This window comes from Antechinus flavipes, chromosome 1 (assembly GCF_016432865.1).
Source record: "Antechinus flavipes isolate AdamAnt ecotype Samford, QLD, Australia chromosome 1, AdamAnt_v2, whole genome shotgun sequence".
Taxonomy (NCBI): Eukaryota; Metazoa; Chordata; class Mammalia; order Dasyuromorphia; family Dasyuridae; genus Antechinus; species Antechinus flavipes.
The window spans coordinates 680,438,380-680,459,840 of NC_067398.1; the positions used below are offsets into that span (position 1 = coordinate 680,438,380).

Sequence of the window (21,461 nt, forward strand, 5' to 3'; positions counted from 1 at the left end):
GCATTTCCAACCTGACTGGGAGACATTGTTTTCAGTTCTATCCATCTCTGGGGACTGTCCCCGTGGACATCCTTGCCTCTGATCCAGGCCCCTTGCTTTCTTCTGGATTTACAATTCTTCAGAGTCAAGTTGTGTAGAGCACGGAGTTCCTTCTTTAGTTCCGGTATCCACGGGGTTTTCGTCAGCACTAGCCCCAGAAGGCATACATGAAAGTCACATAGGGTGAGTGGATTCTGAGATGCATTATTAGAAGGAAAGCCTCTATCAGGGGCATCCAAGATCCTTTAAAGAACTTAATACCTAAAAATACAAATTAGCCCTGAAGTCTCTTCCATTTGCTTTTACTGTGACAGTATCCTAGAATGGGGTGCTGAATATTACAGTTTTTAAATGTTCAGAGCAATCTTGGGCAATTCTTTGTGACCCCATTTGGGGTTTCATTGGCAAAGAAACTTGAGTTTTCTCTCATTCCCTTCCCCAGTTCATTTTACAACTAAGGAGACTGAGGCAAACAGGGTTAAGTGAATTGCCTAAAGTCACACACCTAATAAATGTCTGAGTTCACATTTGAACTCAGGAAGATGAGTCTGCCCAATGTAGGCCAGCACTCTATCCACTGTGCTACATTGCTGCCCTTTAGACATTCTACAAACAAGAAATTCATTATTGCTGTTCTGAATGTGAATAAGGACCAGCAAACTGAAGAAACTTACCAGTAAATACACACACATAGCTAAATTTATATAGGATTTTAAGGTTTAAAAAATATTTTACATGTTAGTCATATGATATAATCAAAGATTTAATGGAGTAAGAAAAAAAGAAATATTTGTTAAATTCCTACTATGTGCTAAACATTTTTTGCTAATATTATTATTGATTCTCACAAGTTTGTAAGGTAGATGCTATTATTATGTCCATTTTACAGTTGAGAAAACTGAGGAAGACAGAGGTTAAGTGACCTGTTCAGGATCCCACAGCTGGTAAGTATCTGCAACTGGATTTGTATTTAGGTTTTTGTGACTCCAAGCCCAGCATTCAATCACTTCGGGGCAATAATAAATACAATTTCATGGGAAATTGAGTCATCTTGCCTTGGTAGGGGAGGTGGGAAGGGGTTCATATTAAGACAAGGCAGAAGGACCACATTGAACAGTTGCAGATTGAGGACCAATCAGGAAGGAAGGGGGAAGTAGAGGCATTCTGTGGAGAACTTAGGATCTTTCAAAATCAAGCCTGCATGAAGATAGACTTAGGGAAAAGATAGTGAAAAATATTTTGGATAATGTGATTGGAGACTAAGAAATGAAAGCCTTGTACATTATTCTGAATCTTCAAACCATATACTTCGAGAAGACTAGAAAAGGCCTTTTTCTTTTTCATTCATGTCCTACTTTTTGTGAGCCCATTTGGGATTTTCTTGGCAAATATTCCAAAATGGCCTCCCATTTCCTTCTTCACCCCATTTTACAGGTGTGGAAACTGAAGCAGAATCAAGTGATTTGTCCATGGTCACACAGCCTAGTGAATGTTTGAGGCTGGTTTTGAACTCAGGAAGATTCATCTTCCTGACTCTAAACTTGGCATTCTTCTATCTTGTTGTGAGAAAAGAGCCTAATTATGGAGAATATTACACAGTACAATGGAAGGGAAAGGAAGGAAGGAAGGAGAGACAGAGAGAGAGAAAGAGAAAGAGAGAGAGAAAAAGGAGAGAGAGAGAGAGAGAGAGAGAGAGAGAGAGAGAGAGAGAGAGAGAGAGAGAGAGAGAAGAGAGAGAAAGAGAGAGAGAAGGAGGAAATTGGTAAACTTAAACGAAGAGAAAAGCATACTAATGAGATAGTTATTTCCTGATTAGGTTGTCTGTCAGCATGGACTGACTTGTTCTCTGGGTGATTGTGGGCAAGTCATTTAACCTATCTGGGTCTCAATTTCTTCATCTGTATAGTGACAGTTGAACCAGATGAGTTCTCTTCTGCATAAAGGTCAATAATCAATTAAAATAAAGGTCAAATAAAGTAAAACTAATGTCAAATTAAAATAAATTTGAAAAGGCATATATGCATTATTATTTCAAACAAGTATATAAAAACAAGCCCTTTTCTAAGAAATGGAAAATGGATGAAATCAAAGATACTGATTTTCATCATAGACATTTAAAAAAAAATTTAACCAAAGTAAATCAGTCACCACAACAAGGAGGCTAAATAGCTCAGAAACTAAAGTACAAATTCAATAGCAAAATATTATAGGGGTACAGGGTATGAGAAAGATTATGAGCACTATTGTCTCACAAAACAGGAAAGCAGTAGAAGGGAAAATATATGTACTAAGTTTGGTGATGCATTTTTTTAGTTTAGTGTAGAAAGACAAGTATATTTTTAAAACATTTTTTATTAAAAAATTTGAGTTTCAAATTCTGTCCCTCTCTCCCTCTCTTTCCTCCCCTCTTCCTGAGATGCTAACCAATCAAGATATAGATTATCCACGTACAATTATACAAAACATTTCCATTTTAGGCATTTTGTACAAGAAGATAAAAAAAAAGTGAAAAATAGCATGCTTCAATCTGTATTCAGTCAATATCAGTCCTTTCTCTGAAAGCAGATAGTATGCATTGTGATTAGTCCTCTGGGATTGTCTTGGATCATTATATTGCTGAGAATATTTACGTCATTCATACTTTTCCATCAAACAAATTGCTGATACTATGTACAACTTTACCCTGGTTCTGCTCACTTCACTTTGCATCAGTTAATATAAGTCTTTTTAGATTTTCCTGAAATTATCGTGCTTGTCATTTCTTATAGCGCAATATCCCATAGCTTGTTGCCCCAATTGATAGGCATCCCTTTGATTTCCAATTCTTAACCACCACCAAAAGAGTTATTATAAATATTTTTGTACAAATAGGTCCCTCCCTTTTTTTTGTGTACCTTTGGGATATAATCCTAGCAGTGCTCTTCAGAATGGTTGGAGCAGTTCACAACTCCACCAACAATGTATTAATGTTTAAGTTTTCCCAGCTCCCTCTAACATCCAACATTTTCCTTTTGTGTCTTATTACCCAATCCCCCTTCAATACAACTTTCAAAAACATTTTAAAATATGGTGGTTTCATTGTCACCCATGATAAGAGTGCCATGAAACTTCTATAAGCTTTTTTGTATTTCCCATTTATTATCTTTCTAGTTTAATCTAGAAATATATTTGACAAAATAAAACTATAACTTTGCAAATGATATGTTATATTTAGAAAATATTAGAGAATCAACTAAGAGAACTATTTGAAATTATTTTTAGCAAAGTTGCAGGATACAAAATAAACTCATATAAATTATCAGCATTTCTATATGTTACCAACAAAGTCCAGCATCAAGAGATAGAGAGAAATCTAATTAAAATAAATATAAATAATATGAAATACTTGGAAGGTTACTCATCAAAAGAAATACAAGAACTGTATGAACATAAGTATTAAATATTTCTAATACAAAGCGAGATCTAAACAAGTGGAATAACATTAATTGCTTTTGCATAGGCAGAGCCAATACAATAAAAAAAAAAGGACAATTCTACTTAATCTACTTATTTACTGAATTTTTACAAATCTAAAAAATTAAATAGGAATCATTGGGAATTTTAGAAGTTGAAGGATGCTGTCTATCTCCTGACAAAGAAGAGATAAAAGAAGACATACATTTTTGGACAAGACTAATGTGAGAATTGATTTTGCTTGTTTATGCATATTTTGAAGGTGGTGTTTTTGTTTTTCAATTGGGAAGCTATCACTAGTTTGTGAAAAAATTAAAAGTCATTGAAGCATTTTTTTTTACTGTTCAGAAGGACAGAAGAATAAGCAGAGTTTTGAAAATTGTATATTGAATTTATTATATGCTTATGAAGCAAGCTATCCTAAAAAAATATTTGCAGTTTGGTATAAAATCCTTTCTGTGTTCTAATTTGTAGGGGAAAATAATTCATTTTGTTTTTTGTTAAATTCAGATTTTTAAAAAAAATTGTATAGGAATGTTGATTTGTTTTAAGATTGAAGCCAGTACTGTTATTTAAGAGAGAGCTAGGTCTGACTGAGTTCTTCGTTGGACACTTACTGACTGACTCTGGGCAAATCTTAACTCTTTAAATGACTTAACCCCTCCGTGTCTTTGACAATTCTTTAACACTACAAGTTGTAGTTACCAATATGTACAGAGAGTCCCCCCAAACCAGTGACATTACAAGTCTGGAATAGCCACAATAAAAAGAAAAAACCTCCACCTGATTCCCCATAGTACTCCAAAAAGAAATTTTAAATGGCACAAAAGAAAATTAAGTCAAGAAACCAAATTAACAAGTATTAAGTGCCTTACTATGGACCAATCACTATGCTGAAAAAGTTAACTGAACACATCTAAATACATGTAGACAATATGATTTTAAAAACACTCAAGGGATCAATTCTCTTTTTAAAAACTTTTTATTCATTTTGAAATTAAATACATAAAGACAAAAAGAGAACATTTCCATATATACAAAACAACATAAAAAATTCAGTTCAAAATGATTAATTTTCATTTCAGACTGTTCATTTTTTAAAAAAATAAATAAGTACTATACTTCATTTTCTTTATTAAAATTTTTTTAGTTTTCAACATACATAAAGAGATAGTTTTCAACATTTCAACATTCACCTTTGCAAATGTGTTCCAATTTTTTCCCCTCCCTTCCCACTGCTGCCCTCCCTTAGACAGAAAGTAATCTAATATAGATTATCTTTATCATACCACATTTATCATGCTGCACAAGAAAAATCAGATCAAAAGAAAAATGAGAAAAAAAAACAAACTAACAAAAGATGAAAATAACATGTGATCCACATTTAGTCTTCATAGCCCTTTTTCTGGATCAGATGGCTCTTTCCATCACAAGTCTTTTGGAATTGCCTTGAATCACCTCATTTAATATATAATTTTCAAAGCTAATTTTCCTGTGCTTCCTTCTAAGTTTTCTTTTGTCCTCTCCTATGCACTTTGTTTTTCTTCCTCTAGCCCCATCCTGCTCTAAAAAAGGCTACCATTAAATACAAATATTTATTTTTTATTATTACTATTATTTTTATTATTAAAGGGCAGATGCTTGATTACATAGAATATAAAAATAGGAGCAATGGCTGAAAATCACAGTGAGGCAAATTGGCGTAAGGATTTATTGATTCTCTTTTTCTGAATAAGCATTTATTAAAAGTCTGCTGTATCCTAATCATTATATTAGGTGCTAGGGTTTCAAACACTAGAATGGAGTAGTCTTACAATGAGTTTAAGTTTACTTTCTACTGAAGCAAAAGTAGTTAAGGGAGGGGGAGGATCCTGGGAAATTGCAGAGTAGATTGGTAAATTTCAAATTCTCCAGATTTCCCCCACAAATAAAACAAAGAGCCTCTAAGCAAACATAGACTGGTGAAAAACCAAGAAGATTTGGGTCAAAACTGGGGACCTCCAGGTATAACCCCAGAAGATCTGAAGAAAGACGGGAGTAACCCATGTGAAGTGCAAATACCTCTGGACCAGCTCCTCCGAAACATCCAGTGGGGAGCCCTGGGGTGACCTGGGTATCGCTGGAACCTTAGCAAGAACCACAGAAACTTTCACCTCCTGGACTGTTTGTGGAATTGGAGTATGAGTTCAGAAAGGTTAAGGGAATTTTTGTTAAGTGGGAATGCCAGGCCTAGCTGACCTTCAGAAACTGAACCCTGGGTGAGAAGTAACTAGCATCCATGAGTGCAGAAGCAGTAGGGGTAAGGATGCTGCTGACTGCAGGCACTTGCTGGAGGGTAGAGCTCTTGGTTTGGGATTCCAGGTCAGAGGGAAGAACTCAAGTGAAGCTAGAGGCATCATCCTCCCACACCACTATTAGAGGTGTTTACACTAATAATACCTCTTTTAAAAAATGAACTGGGTGGCAGCTAGGTGGCACAGTGGAAAAGAGCACCAGCCCTGAAGACAAGATGACTTGAATTCAAATCTAGCCTCAGACACTTAACACTTCCTAGCTATATGAGCCTGGGCAAGTCACTTAACTCCAGTTGCCTCAGGGGAAAAAATGAACTGGCAAAGAAGAAAGAATCCCACCATAGAAATGGGAACAGGGAAGACTATGGGAACAGGGAAGACTGGGGTTCATCTTCAGAGGAGGATACTGAAGTTTTAAAAAAAAAAAAAAACTGTTTCTGTTCCAGAGTCACATGAAACGGCTTGCTGCTCAAAGAAAATTTATAGAACTCAAAAAAGAATTAAAAAATCAAATGAGGAAAACTAAAAAAATAAAAATAAAAACAAACATCTAAGAAAACAAGAGTATGAAAAAAAATCAACTAGAAAAGGAGATACAGAATCTCAAAGATGAAAATAACTCTTTGAACTACAAAACACAACATACAAATAAAAGTTAGATCTAAACAATTGGAAAAATATTAAGTGCTCTTGGGTAGGTCAAGTGAATATAATAATGACAATACTACCTAAACTAATCTATTTATTTAGTGCTATACCAATCAGACTCCCAAGAAACTTATTTTAATGACCTAGAAAAAATAACAAAATTCATCTGGAAGAACAAAAAAGGTCAAGAATTTCAAGGGAACTAATAAAAAAAAAATGAAGGTGGTCTAGCTGTACCTCATCTAAAACTATATTTTAAAGCAGTGGTCACCAAAACCATTTGGTATTGGCTAAGAAATAAGACTAGTTGATTAGTGGAATAGTTTAGGTTCCCAAAACAAAATAGTCAATAGCTATAGCTATCTAGTGTTTGATAAACCCAAAGACCCCAACTTTTGGGATAAGAATGCACTATTTGACAAAAACTGCTGGGAAAATTGGAAATTAGTATGGCAGAAACTAGGCATTGACCCATACTTAACACTGAACACCACAATAAGATCAAAATGAGTTCATGATCTAGGCATAAAGAATGAGATTACAAATTAGAAGAACATAGGATAGTTTACCTCTCAGACCTGTGGAAGAGGAAGGAATTTGTGGTCAAAGAACAAGTAGAGATCATTATTAATCACAAAATAAAAATTTTTGATTATATCAAGTTAAAAAGGTTTTGTACAAACAAAATTAATGCAGATAAGATTAGAAGGGAAGCAATAAACTGGGAAAACATCTTTACAGTTAAAGGTTCTGATAAAGGCCTCAGTTCCAAAAATAGAATTGACTCAAATTTATAAGAAATCAAGCCATTCTCCAATTGATAAATGGTCAAAGGATATGAACAGACAATTTTCAGATGATGAAATTGAAACTATTTCTACCTATATGAAAAGTTGTTCCAAATCATTATTGATCAGAGAAATGCAAATTAAGACAACTCTGAGATACCACTAAACACCTCTCAAATTGGCTAAGATGACAGGAAAAGATAATGACAAATATTGGAGGGGATGTGGGGAAACTGGGACACTGATGCATTGTTGGTGGAATTGTGAATGGATCCAACCATTCTGGAGCTCAGTTTGGAACTATACTCAAAAAGTTGTCAAACTGTGCATACCCTTTGATACAGCAGTGTTACTACTGAGCTTTTATCCCAAAGAGATACTAAAGAAGGGAAAGGGACCTGTATGTGCCAAAATGTTTGTGGCAGCCCTGTTTGTAATGTCCAGAAATTGGAAATTGAATGGATGCCCATCAATTGGAGAATGGCTGAGTAAATTGTGGTATATGAATGTTATGGAATATTATTGTTTTGTAAGAAATGACCAGCAGGATGAATACAAAGAGGCTTGGAGAAACTTACATGAATTGATGCTAAGTCAAATGAGCAGAATCAGGAAATCATTGTATACTTCAACAACAATATTATATGAGGATTAATTCTGATGGAAGTGGCTATCTTCAACAATGAGAGGATCCAAATCAGTTCCAATTGATCAGTAATGAACTACCGCTACACCCAGCAAAAGAACACTAGGAAATGAGTGTGGACCGCAACATAGCATTTACACTCTTTCTGTTATTGTTTGCTTGAATTTTTGTTTTTCTTCCCAGGTTACCTTTATCTTCTTTCTAAATACGATTTTTCTTGTGCAGTAAAGACAACTGTATAAATATGTATACATATATTGTATTTAACATATACTTTAACATATTTAACATGTATGGGACTACCTGCCATCTACGGGAGGGGGTGGAGGGAAGGAGGGGAAAAGTTGGAACAGAAGTTTTTGCAAGAGTCAATGTTGAAACATTACCCATGCATATGTTTTGTCAATAAAAAGCTATAATAAAAAAAAAGAAAAAGAAAATGACTCTGAAAATTAGAGGCAAAATTAGGGCAAAGGGAAGTCAGTGAAGCTATGAGAAACCAAGAAATAACAAGACAGATGTTAAGGAATGAAAAAAATAGAACAGAATTTGAAACATAAAAACAAATTTGGAGAATAGATCAAGAAGAAAAAATACATGAATAATTGGACTGCTTAAAAGTTGAGACCAAAAGAAAAAAAAAGACTCGACACAATAATGCAAGAAATAATCCAAGAAAATTGTCCTGCAGTGAAAAAATGTGAGGGGAAAGTAGAAATAGAAAAAATCTACTGATCACCACCTCAAAGAAATCCTTTGTAGAAAAACACAGGAATATTATTGCCAAATTTCAAAACTCCTATATCAAAGGGAAAATTTTTCAAGAAATAAGAAAAAAACAATTCAAATACGCTGGAGCTATAATTAGAATTGTACAGAACTTGGCAGCAAACACAATAAAAGACCAAAAGTCCTGGAATCATATCTCCCGACAATCAAAAAAAATTGACCTAGTTCCAATGAATTGCCTTGTGATGGCATCTGCACCCAGAGAGAGGACTGTGGAAACTGAGTATGCATTACATCGTATTTTCACTTTTTTGTTGTTGTTTGCTTGCTTTTTGTTTTCTCATTTTTTTTTCCTTATTGATCTCATTCTTTTTATGTAGCATGATAATTGTGGAAATATGTATAGAAGAATTGCACATATTTAACATATATTGGATTACTTGCTGTGGGGTGGGGGAGAGCAGGGGAGGGAAAAGGAGGGGAAAAAATTTGGAACACAAAGTTTTGCAAGGATGAATGTTGAAAACTATTCATATATTTTGAAAATAAAAAGCTTTTAAAATTAATGAATAAATAAATTTTAGGAATGATTTAAAAAAAAAAACTAGGCCTACGACCAAAAATATCATACTCAGCAAAATTATAATACTGAATGACAAAAAAAAAATGGATATTTGCAGATTTTCAGGACTTTCTAGCAACCAAACCTGAACTTAATGGAAAATTTAATGTATAAGAGTCAATATCAAAGATCAATTTCAACATGGACAGTTTTTTTTTGAAATGTATACCATATGTTTAAGGTTGACATCAACAATAGGGTAGCTCAAAAGAAAGATTGGGGCAGAGTTAAGGTAAAAATAGTGATCTTGTTATACAAATGAGGTACAGAGGAAAAATAGACACAGAGGCATTAGAGGTGGGAGGAGGTTCATAGTTCTCAAGACCTACTCAGATCAGGAATCGATTCAACAGGCAACATTACATATATGCCATGAAGAGTATAGCGTCCTCCAGAATATTTGTTTTTTTCTCACAGGTTTTCAAAATATATGAAAAGAAATAAGAAGAGAGGAATGGGAAGATGGAGAAACAAAGGATAGGGGAAGAAAAGGGAGGGATCCTTGGGTGAAGAGAGATTAAGTAATAGCAAGGCAAATTAAAGAACAGAACTAAAGCAAAGAGTCAGTAGGCATTGGAAAGATATGTGTATGTGTAAGTCGAAAGAGAGGAGGATGGTGTGTGTGTGTGTGTGTGTAGATCTACATTATGTATACAAAAGTATATTCTTATCTATAACCTGCTTGGGAGTGGGGGATGAAAGGGGAAAAAAATTAAAAGGATGCACAGCAGAGAACAAAACAATTTACAAGGAAGTAACAAAAAAATGGACACTCATGAATATAATTTCATAGGTACTAGTATATACTTTGTTGAACTGGTAATTTGTTGTTATATATTTTGAATCTTCCCTGATGTTCTGTGGGACATGGGACAAAAATAGTTAAAGAATAAGTTATTATGTTTATGAACATGTGCATATAATGTATATATACATGCATGCATATACCTATATATGTCCATAAATACATGGTAAAACAACATAATTTGGGGTGAGATGAGGGCATTATCAACTCAAGATATCAAGAAAGGTCACCCAGAGATAGGGCCACTTGCCTTGAGTCTTCAAGGAATGAAGGATTCTAAAATGAGAATATGAGAAGTGAAAGGGTTCTGGACATGGGGACAACCGGTGTGAAAGCACAGATGACACAAATGTTTATATATATATGTAAAACCCTACTATACATTTTTCTAATTATCACTTCTTTCTCTAGAAAGGGACAGCATCCTCCTTCATAGGTTCTTTGTAGTTGATTTGAGTATTTACAGTACTCAGATACGTCACATACTGACTTAGAAACAAATTAATATTATCTATTGTATTTTTATTGATTTTTTAATTAAACATTTACATTTACATTTAAATCTGGCTCTCTACTCTAGCAGCTCACAGGGCCTATGTTATGATAAACAATATTTTCTTTTTTTTTTAATTAAAGCTTTTTGTTTTCAAAACATATGCATGGATAATTTTACAACATTGACTCTTGCAAAACATTTTGTTCCAAATTTTCCCCTCTTTCCCCCCACTCCCTCCCTTAGCTGGCAGGTAATCCAATACATGTTAAATATGTTAAAATATATGTTAAATCCAATATATGTATACATATTTATACAGTTATCTTACTGCCCAAGAAAAATCAGCTCAAGAAGGAAGAAAAAAAACTGAAAAAGAAAACAAAATGCAAGCAAAACGGATAATTTTTCAACATTGATCTTGAGTTCAAAATTTTCCCCTCCTTCCCTTCACCCCCTCTTCTAGGTGACAAGCAATCCAATATATGTTATACATGTTAAATTTTTTATTAAATCCAATATATGTAAACCTATTTATACAATAATCTTGATGCACAAGAAAAATCAGATCCAAAAGGAAAGAAAATGAATAAGACGACAAAATGCAAGTGAACAACAACAAAAAGAGTAAGAATATTATGTTGTGATCTACACTCAGTTCCTACAATCTTCTTTCTGGGTGTAGATGGCTCTCTTCATCACAAGACCATTGAGACTAGCCTCAATCATCTCAGAGTTGGAAAGAGTTACATCCAATAGAATTGATCATCATATAATCTTGCTGTTGCTATGTACAACGATCTCCTGGTTCTCTTCATTTCTCTTTGCATTAGCTCCTGTAAGTCTCTCCAGGCTTCTCTCAAATCATCCTGCTGATTGTTTCTTATAGAACAATAATATTCCATTACACTCATATACCATAACTTATTCAGTCATTCTCCAACTGATGGGCATCTACTCAGTTTCCAGTTTCTAGCCACTGCAAAAAGTGCTGCCACAAACAGTTTTGCACATGTGGGTCCCTTTCCCTCCTTTACTATCTCTTTGGGATATAAGCCCAATAGGAACACTGCTGGATCAAAGGGTATGCACAGCATAGGATGAACAATATTTCCTTAGTTCTATTCAGTTCCCTTTTCATTATTTTAACCAGCTCATCGTTTTAGTAGCACAGTAGTATTCTATCACAATTATATGCCACAACTTGGTTAGCCATTTCCCAATTGACAGGCATCCCTTCAAATTCCAGTTTTTTGTCACCACAAAGAGAGCAACTATGAATATTTTAAAACATGTGGCTTTTCTTTTTTCCCTAATCACCTTGGGAAATGAACTAAATAGTGGTATTGCTGAGTCAGAGAAAATACATATTTTTCTAACTATGCATAATTCCAGATTGCTCTCCAAAATGGTTGGATCAGTTCACAGTTCCACCAACAGTGAATTAGTGTCCCAGTTTTTCCACATCCTCTCCAATATGTTCCTTTTCCCTTCTATTATTTTAGCCAATCTGATAGGTGAAAGACAATTATCTTTGGTATGAAGGAAAGGCCAAAAAATTTTATGCAGATTTTCCAGATTACTAGGGTGTTGTTTCCCTAAAACCCACAATCTGGAAGGGATAACTATAATTGTTAACATTTATGTAACTTAATATGTGACGGATACTATGTTAAGTGATTTGCGATTTTGACTCACATTTGATCTTCACAATCATTCTGGGAGGCGAGTCATCTTACTAGCCCTATTTTACAGATCAGGAAACTGAAGCAAAGCAATTAAGGAACTTGTCCAGATCACACAGCTTTTTGAGGCTGGATTTAATTCAAGTCTTGTTGACTCCAAGCCCCCTGAGCTCTATCCAAATTTTTTACCTAGCTGCCTATGTTAAGTCAGACACAATATATGCAAACACATATCCAGTCAGGATGTTTGCTACTGTTAATAATTATACCAAATGCAAATGAAAGAGGGATCCTCTAGAGACTGGAGATTCTCTAGTTTCAATATAAAGATTACATGCTAGCAGTGGTATTGGATTATCTGAATGGACTCCACAGCCACTCTAAAGAGATCAGTCCAGCTGTCTACAAAGGACAAGCATATCATCCGGATTGCTCCATTGAGTTATATGGTCTGTCCATCCTAGATGCAAGAAACAAATAATTAAGGAGGTCTCGGAATGAAGAAGAAGAGCACCTTGGATCACAGAGATAAAGCTAGAAAGAAATCTTGAAGGCCATGGAATACAATACTCTTATTTTAAAGATGAGGAACAGAAACCCAGAAATGTTAAATAATTTGCCCAATACGATAAGCCAGATCATGTTGGGAAAATGGAACTCAGTTCTTTCAGAGTCACTGTTCATCATTAATATTAATATTCTTCTCCTGATCTCATATGGCTTCAAATTGTGGAACAACTTCAGCTCAGAACAGTCAAAATTGTGAGTCACTGATATAGCAATGAATCAGAGCCCTGCTCATCCAATTCCTTCATCTTATACAGAACTAAATGAACTTTCAATAGGTCAAATGACTTACTGAAGTCCATCCAAGTAGGAAATCCTGCAAGACAGGATTTGAACACAGGTCTTCTGACTCCAGGAGTCCCTGCTGATTCTTGTCCTTATATGCCTTTATGCTGCCTCTAATAATTCAGTCTCAATAGTGCCAGTGAGCTGACTATACCAGACGATGGTATTAAGTGAAGGGTGGTATAAAAAAACAATCCTGAAGAGATAGGAGGGTCTTATAATGAATGAGGTCAAGCTATGATATACTATCATGCTCCACTATTGCACCAAGGTACACAGAATGCTAAGAAATACAGAAGAAGGCTTTCAGTACATTAAGGAGGTATTCTGTGAAGGATTTAGAGAAGAACACAGACAAACATTGCCCAAGATGAGATTGCCTAGTTGGGTTGCAAGCTGCAACAGAGAGAATGTGAATGCTAATGAGAGCATACATTTATTGAAGTATTCCAAGAGCTCTCCCAATTCTGACATTCATTGTTCTAAGGGTCTTTCCAGATATGACATCCTGTGTCCTAAGGGCCTTCCAGCTCTAACATCCTGGGTTCTAAGAGCCCTCCCAGCTCTGACATTCTGTATCCTAAGGGCCCTCCCAGCTCTGACATCCTGGATTCTAAGGGCCTTCCCAGCTTTGACATCCTATGTTCTAGTGACTTTCCCAATCCAGACATCCTATATTCTAAGGGCCATCCCAGCTCTGACATCTTGGGTTCTAAAGGCCCTCTTAGATCTGACAATCTTTGTTTTAAGGACCTATCCAGATATGACATATCATGTTTTTAATGCTGCCTTGAGCTTGCTGTCTTGTGACCTTCTCCATCAGCCTATGAGCTCCCCAGGATTGTCCTATTTCCCTTCTCCAATTCCTGTTAATACAACCTAAGACACTGCAAGGGTGTCTCACAAGACAGCCTCTATCTAGCTCAGCTCCTCTTACAGTTAGCCAGCCATCCTTACTCCTACTAGAATCACTGACCATGAGCTCTTTCATAGCTCAAAGTTTCTTGAGCTCAATCTCCTTTCAGGTCAGAGAGACTATCTTCCACAGATTCCTTGACAGTAATTGGCTCAGCCTCTCTGGGGATACCTCCAGTGGCAGACAATTCTTAGTGATTCCTTTATTTGGTGCCAAAATAGTGCCTCTCTGTTTTCCCCCAATATGTCCATTTCATCCCTCTGAAGAAGTCACCCAAGTCTCATCCTCTTTTCAATTGCTCCAAGGCAGTTTATGTCCTCCCTGTGTCTTTTCTCCTCATTCCAATTTCCTATAACATTGCCCCACAGAACTGTCCCCCCCCATCATTCTAGTCACCCTTTTTCAGATCCACTCGAGTTTATCAACATTCTTCCTAAAAGATGGCCACACTGGCACCTGGCCTTGGGCCTCCTATTCACTGAGATTGCCAGCAATGCTTTAGGAATTACTGGGTGTGAAGAGATAGGCAGAAGGGAGCTGATGCTCTCATTTAAACCAGAATTCTCAGAAACTCAGCATGGCAGCTTGCAGGAGGGAGTTCCCAAGGTTGCCCCTTCCTCTGTCATTAACTATATACTCAGATTACAACTCTTCAAATTAGAGAAAACTTTATTTTCCTTTTGCTCTAAGAGGGAGGCCACAGTCTGTGACTGGGCGAGGCAAGATTTGTGACAAGGAAGGGACAGTTGTCTGTAATGGACTAATGGTAGATAGAATCTGTGATAAGCAGGGAGGATGCCCACAGAGGCAGGACTGGCACTCCTTATCCGGGGATCACCATGCTTCTGCCCGACCAGTGCTTCTGGAGCAAGCCCAGTTTCACATTGCTCTCCTGGCAGCTGACCCCTGGCCTCATACATGGGCCAATGTATTTGAAAGGGTAGCTGTCTTTGTATTCGGTGGAAAATTCCTGGTCCTGCGTAGGAGGCAGGATGTGGGTATCTCCAGTCTAAGGAAACATAGAAAGATCCCCGTGTGATATCAAGGATTCCCCATCACCTCTTCAGGCAGTCCTTCTAACTAGACACAACCAGAGGAGTCATCAGCCTCATCTGTGGCCACTGTGAAGTCTGTCCAGGGCAGTATTGGGAATTGGGGCCAAAGAGGTCCTAGGGACCAAACTTGTGAATGGAGAAAGGGGAGGAAGCAGGTGATTGTGATTTAAGGTTCCCCCCCCCCAGTCCACCTCTCAGACTTGGTAATAGATGGGAGTAAATTGTCCTAAGTAGGGATTAAGGAGACAATCTGCCTTTCCTTCCTCTCCCCAAGGCCCTGGGACTGTTACCTTTTGCTTTATCTCTTTAGACATTAGATTCTTCTTGAAAGAATGAAGCCCAAATGCTCCTGAGGATGTCAGGAAGTCCATCTCTGTGGGGAAGAATTAATGGTGAAAGTGGGGCTTGAAAACCAGGAGATAGGGGACAGACCAGAGATCAGGGGCAAGGAGACCCAGAGGCCTGAAGGGGCTGACAAGAGACTAGTCAGCCTATATTATATCCTCAAGCCCTAGCCTGAGCAGAAACACCAAGCCCCTCAACCAAAGCGGGCCCGTTGCCACAGCTGGCTCACCGTTGGTACCCATCTTGATGTGACTTTTCAGGAAGGTATGACTTCTGGTTGACTTTGACGAAGGTTTTTGGGGGTATAAGTAAGTCTTCTGGTGTGTAGTGACCATGTACTGAGCCTGGGGAATTATATCCCCAAAAATCACATGACTTTTTCCTTCTCTCACTCGCTCTATGGGATATTTAGGCTTCACCTAGGAGGGAGCACAATGGAAAATGAACCTCAAGTGTTGAGAAGATTCAGGACTGGCCTTTTTAGAAGGTAGGGCACATTTGGGGCAGCTGCAAGAAGAAAAAAAATCAGTCAGCCAAAGGAAGGCTTGGAATGCTAGGTTAACCATTTCAGGAACTAAATAACTGGCTAAGAAAATGATATCTGAGGGGCTCTGGAATCCATGGAACCTGAGTTCAAATCTTGCTTCAGACACTTATTAGCTGTGTCTAGGGAAGTTACTTAACCCTAATTGCCAAGAAAGAAAGAAAATGGTATTTGGAAAAAATCTAATTTTTTTTTAAAGCAATGTGGTATATAAGAAAGAGCGTGACTTCTACAATTAGAGGTCATGGATTCAAATGTATCCTCTACAGGCTCACTAACTGGATGAGCCCTCACTAACTGGCTGAGGTGGCCCGCTGGCAAACATTAAACAACAGAATCTATGGGGGAGAAAGGGAGGAATGGGCTTCTAACACACTTGTAAATTTAATCTGTGATATTACCATTTTCTCCAATGCTTTCTTAAATCTAAAACATGAACAAAATAACAAATCAAGCTCTGATTTGTAGCATTTCCTATTTCCTTTGTTATAAAGGGTGGCTCATTCTCCAATTACTAAATGGTCAAGGGATATGAACAGACAATTCTTAGATGAAGAAATTAAAACCATTTCTAGTCATATGAAAAAATGCTCCAAATCACTATTGAGCAGAGAGGTGCAAAATAAGACAACTCTGAAGTACCACTACACACTCTCAGATCGGCTAGAATGACAGGAAAAGATAATGACAAATGTTGGAGGAGATGTGGGAAAATTGGTGTATTGATACATTGTTGCTAGGGTTGTGAACTGATCCAGCCATTCTGGAGAGCAATTTGGAACTGTGTCCAAAAGGTTATTACACTGTGCATACCCTCCATCCAGAGGTGTTTCTCTAGGCCTGTATCCCAAAGAGATCTTAAAACAAGGAAAAGTACCCACATGTACAAAAATACAGTGGCAAGGAACTGGAAACTGAGTGGCTGTAATCAGTTGGAGAATGGCTGAATAAGTTATGGTATATGAATGTTATGGAATATTACTGTTCTGTAAGAAACAATCAATAGGATGATTTCAAAAGGCCTGGAGAGACTTACAGGAACTGATGCTGAGTGAAATGAGTAGAGTTAAGAGAACAATATTCACAGCAATAATGAGATGATGCCACGATTCAATTGTGGTGGACTTGATTTTTTTCAATGAGATGATTCAAGCCAATTCCAATAGACTTGTGATGGAGAAAGCCATCCACATATAAAGGAGAGGACTGTAGTGGATCACTACATAGTTTTTTCACCTTTTTTGTTGCTTTTTGCTTACTTTATTGTTTTCTTTCTCATTTTCCCCTTTTGATCTGATTTTTCTTGTGCAGCATCTTAAGTGTAGAAATATGTATAAAAGAATTGCACATGTTTAACCGATACTGGATTATTTGCTGTTTAGGGGAGGAGATGAGGGAAGGGAGGGAGAAAAATTTGGAACACAAGGTTTTTGCAAGAGTCAATGTTGATTCAATTGATAAATGACGGACAAAAGCAGCTACACCCAAAGAAAGAACACTGGGAAACGAATGTGAACTATCTGCATTTTTGTTTTTCTTCCCGGGTTATTTATACCTTCTGAACCCAATTCTCCCTATGCAACAAGAGAACTGTTCAGTTCTGCAAACATATATTGTATCTAGGATATACTGCAACATATCCAACATATAAAGGACTGCTTGCCTTAGGGGAGGGGGTGGAGGGAGGGAGGGGGAAAAAAAATCGGAACAGAAACGAGTGTCAATATAAAGTAATTATTAAATAAAAAATTTAAAAAAATTTAAAAAAAGAGTCAATGTTGAAACTATTTTTGGATATATTTTGAAAATAAGTTATTTTTTTAAAAATTAAAAGATGATTCTCTGGTTGAGGGAAGAGGGAGAGGAAAAGGATACAAGGATAAATCTAAGTAACATGGAAATGGGAGATAGCAATAAGAATCTATGTTTTAAAAAAAAGCTGAAATTAAAAACTATGTACATGTATACTTCCAAATGTAGTAGTGAGAGAAAAAGAAAGAGGGAGGGAGGGAAAGAATGAAGGAAGGAAGGAAGGGAGAGAGGGAGAGAGGGAGGAAAAGATAGCAATATCAAGAATCAGAATTTCATAAGAGAAGTGTGGTCAATATCTAGGAAGGCTCCTAGTAGTAAAATTACTAACAGCCTCCAAAACAGATATAATGCAAAGAATACTAACCTCAAGAAATTGACAACTCCCCCTGGCCTTCAGCCCTCAAGGGAGGGGGTCAACTAGAAAATCTCTAAGGTTCTCTTTAAAATTCTGCCTTAGGATTTGTTTACTAGCTTTGTGATCCTGGGTAATTCACTTCACTTATGTTTGCCTCAGTTTTTGCAACTATAAAATGGGAATTATACTAGCATCTATCTCTCAGAATTGTTGAAAGGATTAAAGGAGATAACATTTGTAAAGCTTTATATAAATTCTAGCTATTATTGTGATCTTGTGGGTTCTTTATTTCCTCCCATCCCCTTAGTGGTAGTGATCTACCACTAAGAACTCTGAGAACCAGAAGTCAGCTAGATGTCCCAAGGATGGCCCCTTCCTGCTCCTTCTCAGGCACAGAAACTGGAAAAAGAAAGATTTTCCTCTTCCTCCAAAGCCCTGGACAGGACTTTTCCCCAGATGCCAAGGTCAGAAATTACAACAGAGTGGTTAGAAAGATGAGGAGGGAGGCAAGCAGCTTTACGAACTCTTCTGGTTCTCCTCCTATCTCTCTTGACTGCACCTTCTCTGTCTCCTTTGCAAGATCCTCCTCCATATGATTCCCTCTTACTGGTGGTGTCCTTCAGGCTCTCTCCTAGGCCCTCTCCTCTTCCCTCTATACTTCACTTGGTGATGTGATCAGCCCCATGGATTTACTGACCATCTCTAACCTGATGATTCTCAAATCCAGCCTCAACGTCTCCGCTGACCTCCAGTCTCACATCTCTAACTTCCTTTCAGACATCTCAAACTGAATGATGTCCAGTTTCCAGACCAGAACTCATTTTCTTTCTGCATTCTCACCCCCTCCTACCTTCACTAATGGTGTCAAGGGTACCAGAATCCTCCCAACCTTGGAGTCCTCCTGGGACACACTCTCTGATCTGGTGGCACTGGCCTTCTCGCTCTTCCATAAACAAGATTTTCTCTCAGCTCTGGGCATTTTCTCTGGCTCTCCCCATGCCTGAAATATTCCTCTGCTCTGACTACTGGCCTTCCTGGCTTCCTTTAAGTCCCAACTAGAATCAAACTTTCTATGGGAAGCTTTCCCCAAACCCTTTTAATTCTAGCACCTTCCCCCAATTAATTACTTTCTATTTATCTTGTATAGTTGTTTGCATGTGCCTACCCCTATTAGACTGTAAGCTCATTGTGGGCAGGGACTGTCTTTTGCTACTTTTTGTGTCTCCAGTATTTAGGATAGTGCCCTGAATTTAGTAGGTACTTAATAAATGTTTACTGATTGGTTGATCGTAGATAGAGAGTCCTGGATTGGGAATGGGTAGACAAGTGTTGTTCTTCCATCTTTGCCACTCACTCATTGTGACTTTGCACAATTCTCTTCCCTGTTTGGGCCTCTGTTTCCCTATATATAACAAGAGAAGAAAGTGATCTGCCCTGCACCCTCTCCTCCCATCCCCATGTAAGCAACTGTACATTGAGAAGGTGATTAGAGAGGTACTTTAAAAAGTAACGTTTGTCCCCCCAAAATGCTTCAGAAGAATGGCATCCCCAGTGTGTGTGTGGGGAACTGACCCAGGTAAAGGCGTGGTGGTGATTGGTGAAGTTGCTTATTTCCCGGCATCTTTCAGGATCTCTGTCTCCCCTCATTATTACTGAATCTTTTTTAGCTGAGTACTTGAAGATGGGCTCTAGATAGAGGAAACATATGTGGGTCCAGCCATCCCATCCATCGTCATCTTCCCACCAGCCTCCTCCAGCCAATAGGACTATATTCCTCCTCCCTTTTCTATCCCAGCCTGTTGAAATCCTATCCATCCTGTCCCTAGTCCTGACTCTCTGTCCTTCTTTGCCCTAGAGTTACCCCAGATGCTGCCCCTGCCTACCATTGGTCTCCACAGAAGCCATGATCTTGTAACCTGGGAGATAAGCACGGGTTTGGCCATCACCAGGCTGGATGTTCACCTGTAAAATATTGGCTGCAGCCTCTTTCTTGTTATATCTGCCATGGAGAAATAGAGGAAGAAAAAAGGGCAAATCCCTCTGGACCAGGCATGGTATTTGAAATATTTGAGTCCCCTCTGGAGTTCTAGGTCCCACTATGTATCTACTGGCCCAATTCACTTCCCAAATTAGGTCTATACTTTCAACTGCCTCCAGCCATCCTGTGGTGGAATGGATAGCACTGAAATCAGGAAGACTGAAGGAGGGGACAGAGGCGAGGAGTGGGAGTGGGCTTATATCCCACCTCAGACATTCCCTCCCTGTCTCTCTCTCTCTCTCTCCCTCCTTCCCTCTTTCCCTCTCCCTATTTCTCTCAAATGTCTCCAATTTTTAAAAAATCCTTCACTGAACCTTTCCTTTCCTTCATGTTGTTATCTTCTGTCTTCCATTTCTTAGTCAAACGTCTTGAAAAATTTGTCAATACCCACAGACTCCACTTCCTCTTCTCTTATTCCTTTTCAAAATTAGCATATTTTTAGCCATACAATTTATTTTTTTTTCCTTTTTTCTTTTAGAATATAGATACTTTGCAAGCATTTATTATCTCTTCCTCCCATGGCACCCCACCACAATTGAACAATAAAAAGAAAGCCTTCATAACAAATATGTGTAGTCCAAATGTATGTCTCATTCTACATTTTAAATCATTTTATCTCTAGCAGAAGGTGAGTGCCACCTTGTTCACTCTCAATCCTTTCCCTTTGCAATCTGAATTCTAACTCCATCACTCAAAACTGAAATTGCTCTCTCCATAGTTACCAATGATTTCTAAATTGTCATTTCTGCTGGTCTTTTCTCATTACTCATGCTTCTCTACCTTTCTTTTGTCTTAGGTACTGTCTGGCCACTTCTTCCCCTGGAGACTCTTTCTTCTCCTATACAGATTTTTGTGATAATCTTTCCCAGTTTCCATTTTGTGTGACTTCTCATTCTCTTTTCCCATCAATCATAAGATATATCCTAACCATGGATTTCCCCAGGGCTCTTCCTTAAGCCTTCTTTTCTGCTTCTCTACACTCTTTCTCTAGGTAGCCTCACCATCTCCCATATATTTGACTATTATCTTTATAGAAATGGCTCCCAGATCTATATGTCCTGCCTCAGTCTCTCCCTTGAGCTTTTATCCTTCATCACCAAATGACTATTGGACATCCTAGACTCAATACATGCAGAACTGGATTTATCATCTTTTTCTACAGACACTCCTCTTTTCCAAGCTTCTCTATTTCTGCTGAAGGCACCATCATCCTTCCAGTTTCCCGAGTTAATAATTTTGTCATTATCCTAAATTCTTTCCTCTTTCTCACTTAACATATTGAAGCAATTTCCAAACCCTGCTCTTTTTACCTACATAGCCATCTCTCCTTTCTGACCCCTTG

General features: G+C 37.6%; 1 protein-coding gene and 1 long non-coding RNA gene across 2 annotated transcripts in view; one reads left to right on the plus strand and one right to left on the minus strand.

The window, feature by feature from the left end:
- Positions 1-20,027, plus strand: LOC127545336 (uncharacterized). The gene is made up of 3 exons (XR_007949637.1): positions 1-222; positions 929-983; positions 19,937-20,027. It is a non-coding gene; the product is annotated as an uncharacterized LOC127545336 (long non-coding RNA).
- TEX45 (testis expressed 45) overlaps positions 14,622-21,461 on the minus strand; it is a 13,462-nt gene continuing 6,622 nt past the window's right edge. Inside the window, exons 5-9 of the mRNA XM_051972541.1 lie at positions 19,965-20,080; positions 19,654-19,769; positions 15,600-15,789; positions 15,316-15,398; positions 14,622-14,979 (exon numbers count right to left, since the gene is read on the minus strand). Of these exons, the coding sequence (XP_051828501.1) occupies positions 14,794-14,979; positions 15,316-15,398; positions 15,600-15,789; positions 19,654-19,769; positions 19,965-20,080 (691 nt within the window). The 3' untranslated portion in view covers positions 14,622-14,793. The remainder of the gene's footprint in view (positions 14,980-15,315; positions 15,399-15,599; positions 15,790-19,653; positions 19,770-19,964; positions 20,081-21,461) is intronic.